The 12,013-nt window shown below is 50.3% G+C and overlaps 1 protein-coding gene across 2 annotated transcripts; it reads left to right on the forward strand.

Annotated features, from left to right (window-relative positions):
- The first annotated feature begins 85 nt into the window (after positions 1 to 85).
- On the forward strand, positions 86 to 11,893 carry KLHDC2 (kelch domain containing 2). 2 transcript variants are annotated; one of them, XM_065063029.1, is made up of 14 exons: positions 86 to 237; positions 1,718 to 1,909; positions 2,730 to 2,809; positions 3,356 to 3,473; positions 4,804 to 4,919; positions 7,059 to 7,140; positions 7,232 to 7,315; positions 7,983 to 8,063; positions 8,174 to 8,232; positions 8,528 to 8,637; positions 9,059 to 9,131; positions 9,837 to 9,924; positions 10,510 to 10,562; positions 10,926 to 11,893. In XM_065063029.1, the coding sequence occupies exons 1-14, from the start codon at positions 211 to 213 to the stop codon at positions 11,047 to 11,049; spliced, it is 1,287 nt and encodes a 428-aa protein (XP_064919101.1). In that variant the 5' UTR covers positions 86 to 210; the 3' UTR covers positions 11,050 to 11,893. The 2 variants fall into 2 exon arrangements, with proteins under 2 accessions (XP_064919101.1, XP_064919102.1); XM_065063030.1 differs by having other exon boundaries at positions 168 to 284.
- The last annotated feature ends 120 nt before the right edge of the window (positions 11,894 to 12,013 follow it).

A 12,013-nucleotide genomic window follows, 5' to 3' on the forward strand; every position in this document is an offset into this window, starting at 1 on the left:
GCCATTTTCCCTCCCGGACCGGCGGCCCCGTCCCGCGGACACGGCGCAGGGTCCCCGCGGGGATCAGGCTCCGTGAGCTCCGGCAGCACCCGGGGCGGGGATCCCGGTTTCCCTGCCCGGGTCCCGCTCCCGCCCGCTCCCCGCCGCCTCCCGGCCCAGCGGGGCGGGACGCGCCTGCGCGACGCCGGCGGAAGCGCCGCCCGCCCGCGGATGTTGTCGCTGCGCGGCCCCGCTGAGGTGAGCAGCGAGCGGGGGCGGCTGTGCGGACCGGCCCGAACCCCGCGGTAGGACCGGGGCTGGGGCTCCGCAGCGCGGGTGCGGGGGCTGGGGCGCCGCGGCGTGCGGGGGCTGAAGCCTGGAGGGAAAGCGGGAAGGGCCGGGCGGCTGTTAACGGGCCTGGGGAGGGCGGGTTGCGGCCCTGGGTTGGGGGGATGTCGCGACAGGTGAGGTTAATGGTGGGGACGCCGCGTCCGGGCGGTCGGGGTGTCGTGTGGGCAGCCGGGGCAGGGCTGTAGAGTCACAGGATCGTTTTGGGTGGAAAAAGCCCTCAGGATCATGGAGTCCAACCATAACGCACTGCCCCCTGTCCCTGAGAACCTGATCTCCGTGTATTTTCAGCCCCTCCAGGGATGGTGACTGCACCACTGCCCTGGAGAACTGGGAACTGCAGAATCTTGTGTTTCACTGCAGGACTGAAAAGTGGCTAAAAGGGGAATAGTTGTCCAGTGTGTCTTAGCTTGTTTAAAAAAATTAAAAACGCTTCTCATTGCGGAGAGGTCAGTAAAAACCTGGTTAACTTTATCTCACTGCAATGTGAGTAAGACTTTCTAGTTTAAAGCGTAGTTAAAGGGCAAAAATAGACTGCCGAGGGTGATGTGGTGTCTCTGCTGTTGGAGTGATGCAAATTAAACCAGAACCTGTCAGGTGAGGGGTAGGTGCCAGGATCTGGTGTGAGCGCAGGGTCTGACAGTCCCATTAAGGTCTTTTTCACTCCTGTTGCTTCGCCCGGTTGCACAAAACCACCGCTTGGAGTGTCCAGCTGCCCTGGCTTTTTGATCTGTGTCTTAAAATCTTGGTGTGCTGACAGTTTCATCCCACAACCGTAGAAAAGCTAAAGCAGAAGGGGACTTGGGAGCAGCTCCGAAGTGGAAGGTGGCTTTGATTTTTGCTGCATTCCGGGCACGACCTGGCCGGGCTGACTTCAGCCTCTCCTCCTGGATCGGTTCCTCCCGCCGCTGGGGCTTTGGATCACCAGTGACCCCAGCGCCAGCCCCGCGCGCCTCGTGTACCAGGGAGCTACCCCGCACCACACGGCGCTCAGCAGCCCTGGGCTGTTGTCTTTCCGGGACACGCTGGGGTTTGGCTTTTCCACGCCAGCAGGATTTGGGGCAGGGGGCTCTGTTTTGTGGGTTGTTTTTAGCGTAGGTAACGTGTCCTGCATTTAACAGCTGTGGGAGGTTTTGGCTCAGGCAGCGCAAAGGGACTGATCTGAAAAGATGCAGGAATTTTCACTTTTGTGAAAACCACACTGTAAGCACAGCTTTCAAATTCATTCCTTGGCTTAAATTGGCAAGTGAAATAATTAGAAATTGCACGCAACTGAGGAACCCCCATCCAAAACTTTCCCAGCTGATGGGATCAGTTCTTCCGCTAAAACATCCTTGTGAAAGAAACGGAGTGTAGCTTCTCTTTCTTTTTCCCTGCGGTGGTTTCCAAGCTCCCCGCTGCGTGTTGCTCTGTGCGCCGTACCGCCATGGCCGACGACAACGAAGAGCTGCAGGCGGATGAGGAGCTCCCGGCTCCGGCCGAGGACGCGTTCGAGCAGCTGGAGAACGACAGCCCTGCCGAGCGCAGCGGGCACGTGGCCGTCACCGACGGGCGCTGCATGTACGTCTGGGGAGGCTACAAGGTACGCTGTGCTTGCTCATTAGCCCTTCTGCCACCCATGGTGCTGGTAATTACGTCCCATTAGTTTGGGTGTGACTCTCAAATTATCCCTTCCCAGAAAACAAAAGCTCCAGTTATCAAATTAGACTGTGACATTTAGGAGTTTTGAAATATTGAAATAAATGGTGAGTGTTAAATGCAAACAGATAACTCGAGCGGGGTGCAGGCTGTTGTTGGCCTTTGTCGACTCATGTGTCTGTTGTCGGAGAAGGAAATGCTGTCTGGTTTGAAATGCACGCCCCGTAAAATGGTGCTTTTATTTATCACATCATCAGCACAACTATATATTACAAATTAATGACCACAGGTTGGTTATTTATCGCACCGGGTTATGTGTTTACTGCCAGCAGAACCAAGTCGTTTTACAATTTTGACAGGAATGAAGATGAATTGTCAGTGATTTCAGTAAATAAATGGGTAGCTCAAGACAAACCTTTCCTGTATGGTGGTGTCATGCAGGGGATGGGGGAACTGTAAAGGAAATTTGGACTCATTTCTGCACCCTAGATAACCTGCTTGGGCTGTGGAAAGGTTTAACGTCCCTGTAGCGCAGTCTGTGTCTGCTGGGAGCTCGGCTGGTCCCCAGCAAAGTTAAAGAGGCAAATCCCTGCTCTGCAAGGGCTGCAGGGCAGGTGAGTGGGGCTGGGGTGCAGCAGGCGCTGCTCCTGCTGCTCTTTATTCCATTATTAGGTCTCAGGGGGTGCAAACATTCACCGGAGTCTGTAATTCGGTATGTCAAGCGTCCTTCTGATGTTGCTTTTTCCTTCTGACCTGTTGCACAGAATGCCCAAGTCAGGGGATTTTATGACTTCTATCTGCCTAGAGATGAAATATGGATCTACAACATGGAAACTGGAAGATGGTACGGTAAATAATTAACTTAATGGTGGGGTTTTGGGGGACAAAAATAAAATCTTAAATTGGAATAGCGAGTCTGAGGGTCTGTGAACAGAGAGAGAATTCCCGATCTCTTTGTTCTCACATACCAAACTGTTGCATAGCAGGAGAGCCTTGGCCCTGGGCTGGAAGCTCATCTCTGTGGTTATGATGTTTAGAAACATTACAAACCCAGTAGCAAACTGGAAACCTTCAGTTTAGACAGGTGCATCCTCTTTGCCTGAGGATCTTTCTGGGATTTTGAACGTGAAGGGCATAACAAACTCCCAAACTGGGCGGGCGGGATTCCTCCCCCACAAAACACGTGTTCGTTAAATTGCCTTTTCCCCACCCCGCTGTCAAACTGCGTTCGTCGTAAATTGTTAAACCTGCAAGGGTGTGAACAGCTGGTGACTGAATGGTCCACGGTGACCTATTCTAATTAAAAATACTGGTAGCGTTAGAAAATCCCACTCCGGATGAAATCATCATTAGTTTTTCTCAGATGAACGGTTTTAAACTGTGCTTGTAGGAAGAAGAGTAGAACAGAGGGTGACATCCCGCCCTCCATGTCCGGGAGCTGCGCCGTGTGCGTGGACAGGGTGGTTTACCTGTTCGGGGGGCACCATGCCCGCGGCAACACCAACAAGGTGAGTCCTTGGAACGTAAAACCCTCCTCGCGAATGAGTTTATCCTCATTAGCTTTTGTTCCTGTTTTTTTATAAACTAGAGGTGGCTTTTTCAGTTAATTGCAATGCATCCAAAGCAAGAAATGTATCATCCTAACAAACCACAGAAACATCTTCCTGTGGATGACTGGACATTGCAGAGCTTCAGTGTTAATAACAGGGTTTTGCTAATAGTGTGTCCGCTCGCTGCGTCCTCCACAGCTTCTGCAGCAGAATATTTTCATCTGCCGGCGCTATCTCTGGTTACTGAAAGCAGATGACCGGCTTTCTCATCACCCTGTTCTTTTTTTGCTCGCCTAAGAAGTTTTGACTAACAATACATGGTGCTTACCTCGTATTGGTTACATTACATCCCCGCTTGGGTTTTGTTCCATGTAGGGGATTATCTGCCTGACCCTTCCCAGTTCAGTGTATTCATTTCTCTGTGACAGGTCAGCTAACGTGACCTTTGTAGAACTGACCAGCCCTCAGCTCTGAATCATTGCACACAACGTGCTCTGGTAGCTTTACAGCACTGGAGAAGCACCAGGACCTGCTATTTATTTTGGTTACAGTGATTCTTGTGCAATTCACCCTCTAAATTGTACCATAGGTGCTGCTGAGTTTGCTTCTTTTGAAAGATGGGGATTTGCAGAGCTCTGAGATGATATCAGGAGCTGATTTGCCACTGCTCTGTAGTTATTTGAAATCGTATTCATCTCTGGTAATGTTTTTCTGATGTTCTGAAGTGTAGTTCAAATTAAACAGGGTTTTTTTTTTGCCTCGATCTTAAATATGAACTAGAAAGTAGCTTGATGCGATGCTTGCAAACAGTTTGAAACAAGCTGCATTTCTAAAGTGTGATTTGCTTCCTTCCTGCTGTGGTATTCGTACATTTCAGTTAGTTTATATATGTGTGTCTGCTATTTCTCTCCATGTAAAATGATGTTACGCGCAGAGAAGGGATGATACTGTAAAAAAAGCACCTTTTTTAACCATTTTTTTAAAATTGTAAGACAATTGCTACTTTCTACACACCTTCATTGTATCCCATGTCAGCTTTTGGATGGTAAAACTCCATGTTGATAGCCTTGTTACTTTTGTATAAAGTGTTTGGGGCTTGAGTCTGCAAACAGATCTTTGGATCCACATTTTGTTCCAAACGTTGTCAGTGCTCTGTGCAACTAGGGAAAAAGCTTTTAATGTGTTTCTGTACCGGTACATGCTGATTAAAAGTTAATATTTTAATATCAGTCAGACTTAAGCTTGAAGCTAACTGTGTGGGTAAAAACAATCTCTTTGTTTTCTACAGTTCTACATGTTAAATTCCAGATCCACGGACAAAGTGCTGCAGTGGGCCAGAGTGGAGTGTCAGGGGGTTCCCCCTTCGTCAAAGGACAAACTTGGCGTCTGGGTTTACAAAAACAAGTAAGGCCCAGCTGTCCTTGAGTGTGTGTTGGCTTTTAATCCCTCTCGGTCCCGTCGTTGTCATGCCTCTCAGCCTTTTAAAAGCGTTCTGTTCTCTAACGGTCGATGAGTGAAAAACCCCGCTCTGATTTGGGTGTATGTGAGCTGCAACGTGTCTGCGTGACTCACAGTCCGACACGTGGGCTCCTTACAGGCAAACCTTCCACCAGCACATTGTTATAGAGACGTTGCGCCATGGTTACTTGTATCAGCATCACCCTCTTGGCAATTCCATTGGGAATTACTCTCCGCAGAAGCCTTTCTAGGACTCCCCGTATCACACGAAACGCAATCCCTTGGCCACAAATTGTGGGGCAGCTTGTGTTTCTTTGATCGCCATTTACTCTGAAAATTGCTTGTGGCTTTTTGAGCGGTGCACGCGCTGGATCCAGCGCGGTTTGTGCTGGTTGCACAAAACCAGGAGTGCGCGCTGGATTGCTGTTATCTGATGTAACATGTTGGGACGGTGTCCCAGAGCTGCCAGGAGGCCTCTTGGCACCGCAAACCTTGGAAAAGATGAGGAACAGGGGGAGAAGGTGTTGAAGCCAAACGAGCTGACGTGCAAAACGTTGCTGTTGCCTTGCGCCCTCCTGCCCGTGCTGGGCAGGGAGGTGGCTGGTGAGGGTGTTCCAGCCTCTGGCACGGGAGGGTAGACTGAGAAAAGCCCCTCGTGTAGCTGGGGAGTGTCCTGCTTCCCCAAACTTCTTGTACCCAGCTGCTGCGGAGTTTGGGGATGAAAATGAGTTCTTTCAAGGGAGAAAATGGGCTTTTGGAGCATCTCCCCAGGGCTGGTTTCTCAGAGGGTTCCTGGCTTCTGCAGAACCACAGAGCATTTTGGGTTGAAGGGACCTCTGTAGATCCCCCAGTCCAACCCCCCTGCTCCCGCAGGGTCACAGAGCAGATCACACAAGTGGGTCCAGGGGGTTTGAATGTCTCAGAGCAGGAGACTCCACACCCGCTCTGGGCAGCCTGGGCCAGGCTCTGGCACCTCCCAGCAAACAAGTTTCTCCTCATGTTCACATGGACCCTCCTGTGTTTCAGTCTGTGCCCGTTGCCCCTCACCCTGGCGCTGGGCACCACTGAACAGAGTCTGGTCCATCCTCTGACACCCACCCTGAGATACTAATCAGCAGAAATAAGATCTATATGTCCTTGCGTTTGAGCCACATACAGTGATTTTGGTCTGTACCACCACAGACGTGCTGCTTTGTCCCTTCCGTGGAGGGAAGGCTCCGTGTTATAGAATTTGCCGCAGACACTTCCAAAAGATAAAGAAATTAATTGCCCATGGTTCTTGTTTTCAGGTTCTTGATGTGGAGAGAAAGCTCAGTGGTGTCAGTTTAGATGTAAATCTGTACAAGGCTGGAGTTGTGGGTGATTAGTTAGGTGCTGTGGATTGTTTTCTGTTAGTTTACAAGTCTAAAAATTTCTGGCAAAACAACACCATTCAGTTCTGGTAAGTGCTAAAACCCAAACATAAAGATAATTATATTTAAAAAAAACCAAACAAACAGTAAAAACAGATGAGTGACTGCTCGTGGTAGCTGTTCTCCAGGCTTAGAAATGAAACGCAGCAAGTACAAAGGAAAACCTTTCCCCAGAAAAACGGAAAGCTTCCCCGGCCGGTGTCCCCTCGCACGCGTCTCCACCGTGTCCGTCCGCGCTGGGACGCCTTCCCTTTGCTTCTCAACTGGGTGTCTGGACATTTTGGGCTCGGGGAAATCTTTGGGCAGAGGGTTTGGTGAGGGCGGAGGTGGGAAACGGCAGCAACAGACCCGGCGGCCGCGGGGTGGGAGCTCCGGCGGCCGCGGTCGAGGCGCAGCAGCCCCGCGCGCCTCACGCGTTTGGAACCAGAGCAGAGCTGGAAGCCCGAGGCCCGGGCAACAGCAGCAGAGGGATGTAACGTGGGTGGTTGGGTGGATTGGGCAAGAAACGGGGCCCCACACCTGGGAAACGTGCAGCGCGGATGGAAGTAACGAAGGCAAAATAACTCCCCTGGTTTTCCTATCTGCTGTTTGAGCGCGGCCTTTACAGAACTTCAGTGTGTAGCGACAGATGTGAAAACATTTCTAATAGATCTTGATGCACGTTTTGTTTCAGGCTGATATTTTTTGGAGGCTATGGTTATTTTCCTGAGGGGAAGCAACGGGGAACTTTTGAATTTGATGAAACCTCTTTTTGGGTAAGTAAACTTGGAAGTAATTTCTATTGAAACGTTAATAATTAATGAGTGCTTATTAAAACTTGTTGTTGCTTGTTTAATATTTTTAAAGAATTCAGGTCTTCCTAGAGGGTGGAATGACCACGTGCATGTTCTGGACACTGAAACCTTTACTTGGAGCCAGCCTATAACTACGGTAATTATTCATCTTGTGTCAGTTAATCAGGTTACAGCTCTTAAGAAATATGTGCAGTGTGCCCTATCTCTTGTAGCACACTCTGAAAATAAGCTTGACTTTGCTAGGCCTGGCTTCACTGCTTTAATTGGTGTCGAGTTAGAAGAGGGTGCTGATGAAATGGCCTTGAGTGTCCCTTCCAACCCAGACGGGGTTTGGTGCGTTTCACTTGTGTGCTGAACTGCGGTCAGAACAAAACTAAACCCTCGGAACTGCAAATATAAACCACGCGAGTGTCTCTGACGTACTCAGGAACAGTGATATTGCCACAGGCTTGGAGGACATTAAATCTGAGAGAAGTAACTTCTTGTTTAGGCTACCAAAGAATCACTTTGTCTTAGAACATACAGATCCCAAAGATTTCAGAAGTAACTCTGTAGAAATATTAATGATTTATTATGTCATTGCCTCATTTGCAGTCCAAGGTCTCATGTCACAGAACCCTCTTCTAAAAGCGACATTGATACCTTGACACTCAGAGGGAGAAAATCCCATTTCTAGTGAGTTTTCTCATCTTCCCCCACAAAAAGCAAGTTTCTGCCCACAGGTTTCTGCTGAAATGGCATTTATTGTTTTGGTGAATGTATCCGATGAACTTACCGTCGTACCTCGCGTTTCCTTTTCCCAGGGTAAAACCCCGTCGCCACGAGCAGCTCACGCCTGCGCTACCGTCGGGAACCGGGGCTTCGTGTTCGGCGGCAGATACAGGGTGAGCCCCGGCGCGGCGTCACCGCGCGTCCCAAGCCCGACCCAGAGTTTCAGCCGCGTAATGCAATTTCAGTATCATTTTCAGCATTTCAAGTGTTTTCTTTCTTGTAGGAGTCCAGGATGAACGACCTGTACTATCTGAATCTGGATACGTGGGAGTGGAATGAAATGTAGGTATTAACACTCGAGTTCTTTTGTTTGTAACGCAATAGGAAATCGCCGCTAATCATTCTAGTGAAATGTGGTAACTCAAACTGAGCGGCCCGAGCAGTTCTGACTTGCTGTCCGGCTTTTTTAAGCACTGATACGAGTAAAATTCTCCTAGTGTGTCTCAAGATAAACTCGCTGTAGGGTCACGAGTGATGTGCAGTGCGAAGCTGCAGCCAAAAAATAACCAGAGCGGGAGAGAGCAGCGGGATTTCATCGTAGCCCGTGTGTAATTCCCGGTGCTCTCTCGCCCCGCAGAACCACGCAGGGCCTGTGTCCCGTGGGCCGCTCCTGGCATTCCCTAACGCCCATCTCCTCCGACCACCTCTTTCTCTTCGGAGGATTCACCACGGACAAGCAGCCGCTGAGTGAGTCATTCCAAAGGGATTTTGTGTTGTCTTTGTGTTCTTGTTGTGCGCAGAAGCTTCAATTACTGCCCGCTCGCCTTAAATTCTTTCTGGATTCTTGTGACGCAGCTCCGTACGGTCAGCTGCTCGTTTCACAGAGCAGGAGTCACTGCGCGTGTGGAGACGCGTTTATAGAAATTCATCTGCTCTGAAAATACATCTAATGTGTATTGCAATTAGTGAGAGCTTTGTAATTCTCCGTTTTCCCCTTCTGACTTGGCTCCCATAAACCACAACAGGCAGCCCAACGTTTCATAAGGTTTTTCCTAAAACACATGATTTATTTAAGAACAGAAAATAACTGTTTTACACCGAATTCCGTGTTTATTGCAGCAAACATGGCAGAAGTGCTGTTTGTATTTGGGGTTTTGCTTGTTCTCAGGTGACGCCTGGATTTACTGTATCAGCAAGAATGAGTGGATACCGTTTGAACATAACTACTCTGAAAAACCAAGGTATGGTCAACACTTTCTTGGAAACTTATAGCGAGGAAGCTTTTCACAGCGGCCGTCAGGGAGAGGACACACGTTCCTCTATACGGCGCTTGTTTTCCTTAGGGACACAATACAAATTCTGGCTTCTGCCCCAGAATTGTGGGTGTAGAGCGTGCGCACAACATACGCTTTGAGCACCTGGTTGTGTGTCAGCTCGATGTTTGAAGCAGCAGGAAACCGGGGGATTTTGGTTTGATCGGGGTGCGCTGGGCCCAGCGCGTTCCTGCTCATGCCCGAGGTGCTTTTGTCTTCCTGTGAGTTAATTAGCGCTGACGAGCTGCAATTTAAAAGCATCAAAGTTGCTGTGATGCACGTGTGTGGCGTTGAAAACACTCGTGTCGTGTGAGTTCCGGCTTGTTTGGGGAAGAGTTCGGGTTGGGGTTACATGAGTAACCTTGGGCATGAGGAGAGCAGCACAAACCCGCGTTTGACACAAGTGGGACATGAAAATGAGGTTTGCGGTGACGACAGCAGCGCCAGGACGCCCCACACAGCCCGGGGTTTGCTGACCAGTTTTCTTTCTGTGAATGTAAACTGCTGGATTAATCCCGTCCCCAAGTGGAAGCACAAACTTGCACGTGTTAACCTTAGATACAAACCCCAAGCATGCGTGACTGGCCCGGGTGGGTTTTCTTGGTTTAACGCAGCGCTGCCTTCTGTTGGTAGGTTGTGGCACACGGCCTGCGCCAGCGAAGAGGGAGAGGTGATCGTCTTCGGGGGCTGCGCCAACAACTTACTCGCCCATTCGAAAGCTGTGAGTGTGTTTTGATTTCCCTTCCCACCGGAGGCGTCTCATCGCTCCGGCGAGCGCCACCTGTTTGTTTGCACTCGGCGGGGTGACCCCGTGAGGACTCAGCGCTGCGTGAACAAAGCTCGAAGGGGAAATGTTTTGCTGCTTTACTGGAAAACAAGGTCTCACGTCCCAGCTCCTTTAGCTCTGCGCTGGGCTGCTCCTGGGGGTGTTTTTGGGGAACCCCCCGACGCGCTGCTCCAGAGGGGGCTGGTGAGAAGGGGCTGAGCAGAGCGGGGCTCTGCGGCCAGGACGGGACGTCCCCAGGGCTGCGAAGACACAGGCAGACTGGGAACAAGCCCCCGGGGCTCCCCCGGCACAAGGGGCGCTTTTCATTCATCTCTAGTGCCCGTAACTTCCCACATTGTACAATGTGGAGAGCGATTCTGCATTCAGTCTTTGTGATTTACGTCCAGTCTGCTCCCCCCAGTCAGTGTCTCCCAAACTGGGCCACTGGGTCCTTTCCAGGGTGTGTTTGTGTGAGTTTTGCCTCCCGGAATGATGCGAATCCACATAACCAAACCGCTTCTCTCTGTCCCCACTCCCCAGGCTCACAGTAATGAAATCCTCGTGTTTTCTCTACAACCGCGATCTCTCGTAAGGTAAGAACTCCAGGCTTCAGCATTAGACCATCGTGTCCCCCACCTGAGACAAGCAGTGCAGGGCTTTACCGCCAGACCTGTTTCTTATGTTCTTAAAATACGTGAAAGTATTTCTTATACCACCAGACCTGTTGATGATGTTCTTAAAAGAAGTGAAAATATTTCTTATGCCACCAGACCTATGTTCTTAAAAGAAGTGAAAATATTTCTTGCCCTAAAGAACGCTGAAATAACCGCAGTTGCTTACGCGAGGTAGCACAAGATTCCTTCCAGAAGCAGGAATTTGGCGCTGCTGACGGTAACAAGCCCTCGCCAAGCAGCTGTAGGAAGGAGGTGACCCGTGTGGCGTTTCCTCTCCCGCAGGCTGTGCCTCGAAGCCGTCATTTGCTTCAAGGAGATGCTGGCGAGTTCCTGGAACTGCCTCCCCAAGCACTTGCTGCACAGCGTCAACCAGCGTTTCGGAAGCAACAACACCTCGGGCTCCTGAGCAGGTGTAATAATTGTACCCAGCGTGGCAACCATTCAACTTGTATAGGTTAAATAGCTGTATTGTCGTAGGTAGGTGCTTCTTGCCTTTAAGTTGCATGTGAATGGCCTAGAGAGAACCTATTTTTGTGTAAAGATGTTTGCAATAAATGTATTTAATGCAAGTGGAGATGTATGCTGTGCTTAAGCTAAAAACTAGTTCTGGGTTTGGCCACGTTGAAGTAGGCGTAGGGGCCAACACCGCGAGAGAAGAGCGAGTGTGTGTGTGTGGAGATACTGGTGGAGGCCCCAGCACAGGGCTTGAGGACTTACTGGTTGTGCAGGAAGCACCCAGACTAGAGGAGAGGAGCACAGCTTTAGTCTGGGCTCAAGATCGCAGTCCTGGCTTAGTCTACAGCGTTAATAAACTGCTTAACATTGTGCCACAAATGCTCTAAGGTCAGAGAAATGGGGTTTGGAAGTTGTACCTTGTCAGAGTTGATCAGTGTTGTAACGCTGCAGCTGTGAGGGCACCGCCACTCTGCTTGTTCGTAGCTTTGTTGTTTTGGAACTCTCGGTGTTGTGGAACTTCAATGGTGAACCCTGGGCAGCAGATATTCTGCCCTGAGAGGGGGAACGGAAGCGCTTGAGCCGTTAGCGGCCGCGTCTGTCACCTGTGGAGCTCGTGTATGGCGGGAACAGCCAGAGCCACCAGGGACCCCGAAAAGCGGCCTCAGCTCATCCACAGCCCAGCAGGTGACACTGGGGACAAGGACGGGCTGTGCTGCTGGGGGAAAGGGGTGAGATCATGTTTAAGCTGTCCTCAAAATAAAATAAAAATAAAATCTTTGACTTGTAAAACCAAAGAATCTCTGCATTGTAGTTCCTGCGCCGGTTTCTTTGGTAAGGCTGAGTTTGGGGAGGTGCAGCCTGGCAGAGCCGGGCTCGGGGTGGGGATGAGCTGGGTTTATTCTGACTCAAGCTCC

The sequence above is a fragment of the Columba livia genome, chromosome 5 (assembly GCF_036013475.1).
Source record: "Columba livia isolate bColLiv1 breed racing homer chromosome 5, bColLiv1.pat.W.v2, whole genome shotgun sequence".
Classification (NCBI taxonomy): Eukaryota; Metazoa; Chordata; class Aves; order Columbiformes; family Columbidae; genus Columba; species Columba livia.

Excerpts from the sequence above, each read along its gene's own strand:
- KLHDC2 (XM_065063029.1), top strand. The coding sequence starts at position 211 with ATGTTGTCGCTGCGCGGCCCCGCTGAG. Across the intron at positions 238-1,717 it reads CGCTGCGCGGCCCCGCTGAG|CTCCCCGCTGCGTGTTGCTC; the intron begins GTGAGCAGCGAG and ends GTGGTTTCCAAG. Across the intron at positions 7,141-7,231 it reads TTGATGAAACCTCTTTTTGG|AATTCAGGTCTTCCTAGAGG; the intron begins GTAAGTAAACTT and ends ATATTTTTAAAG.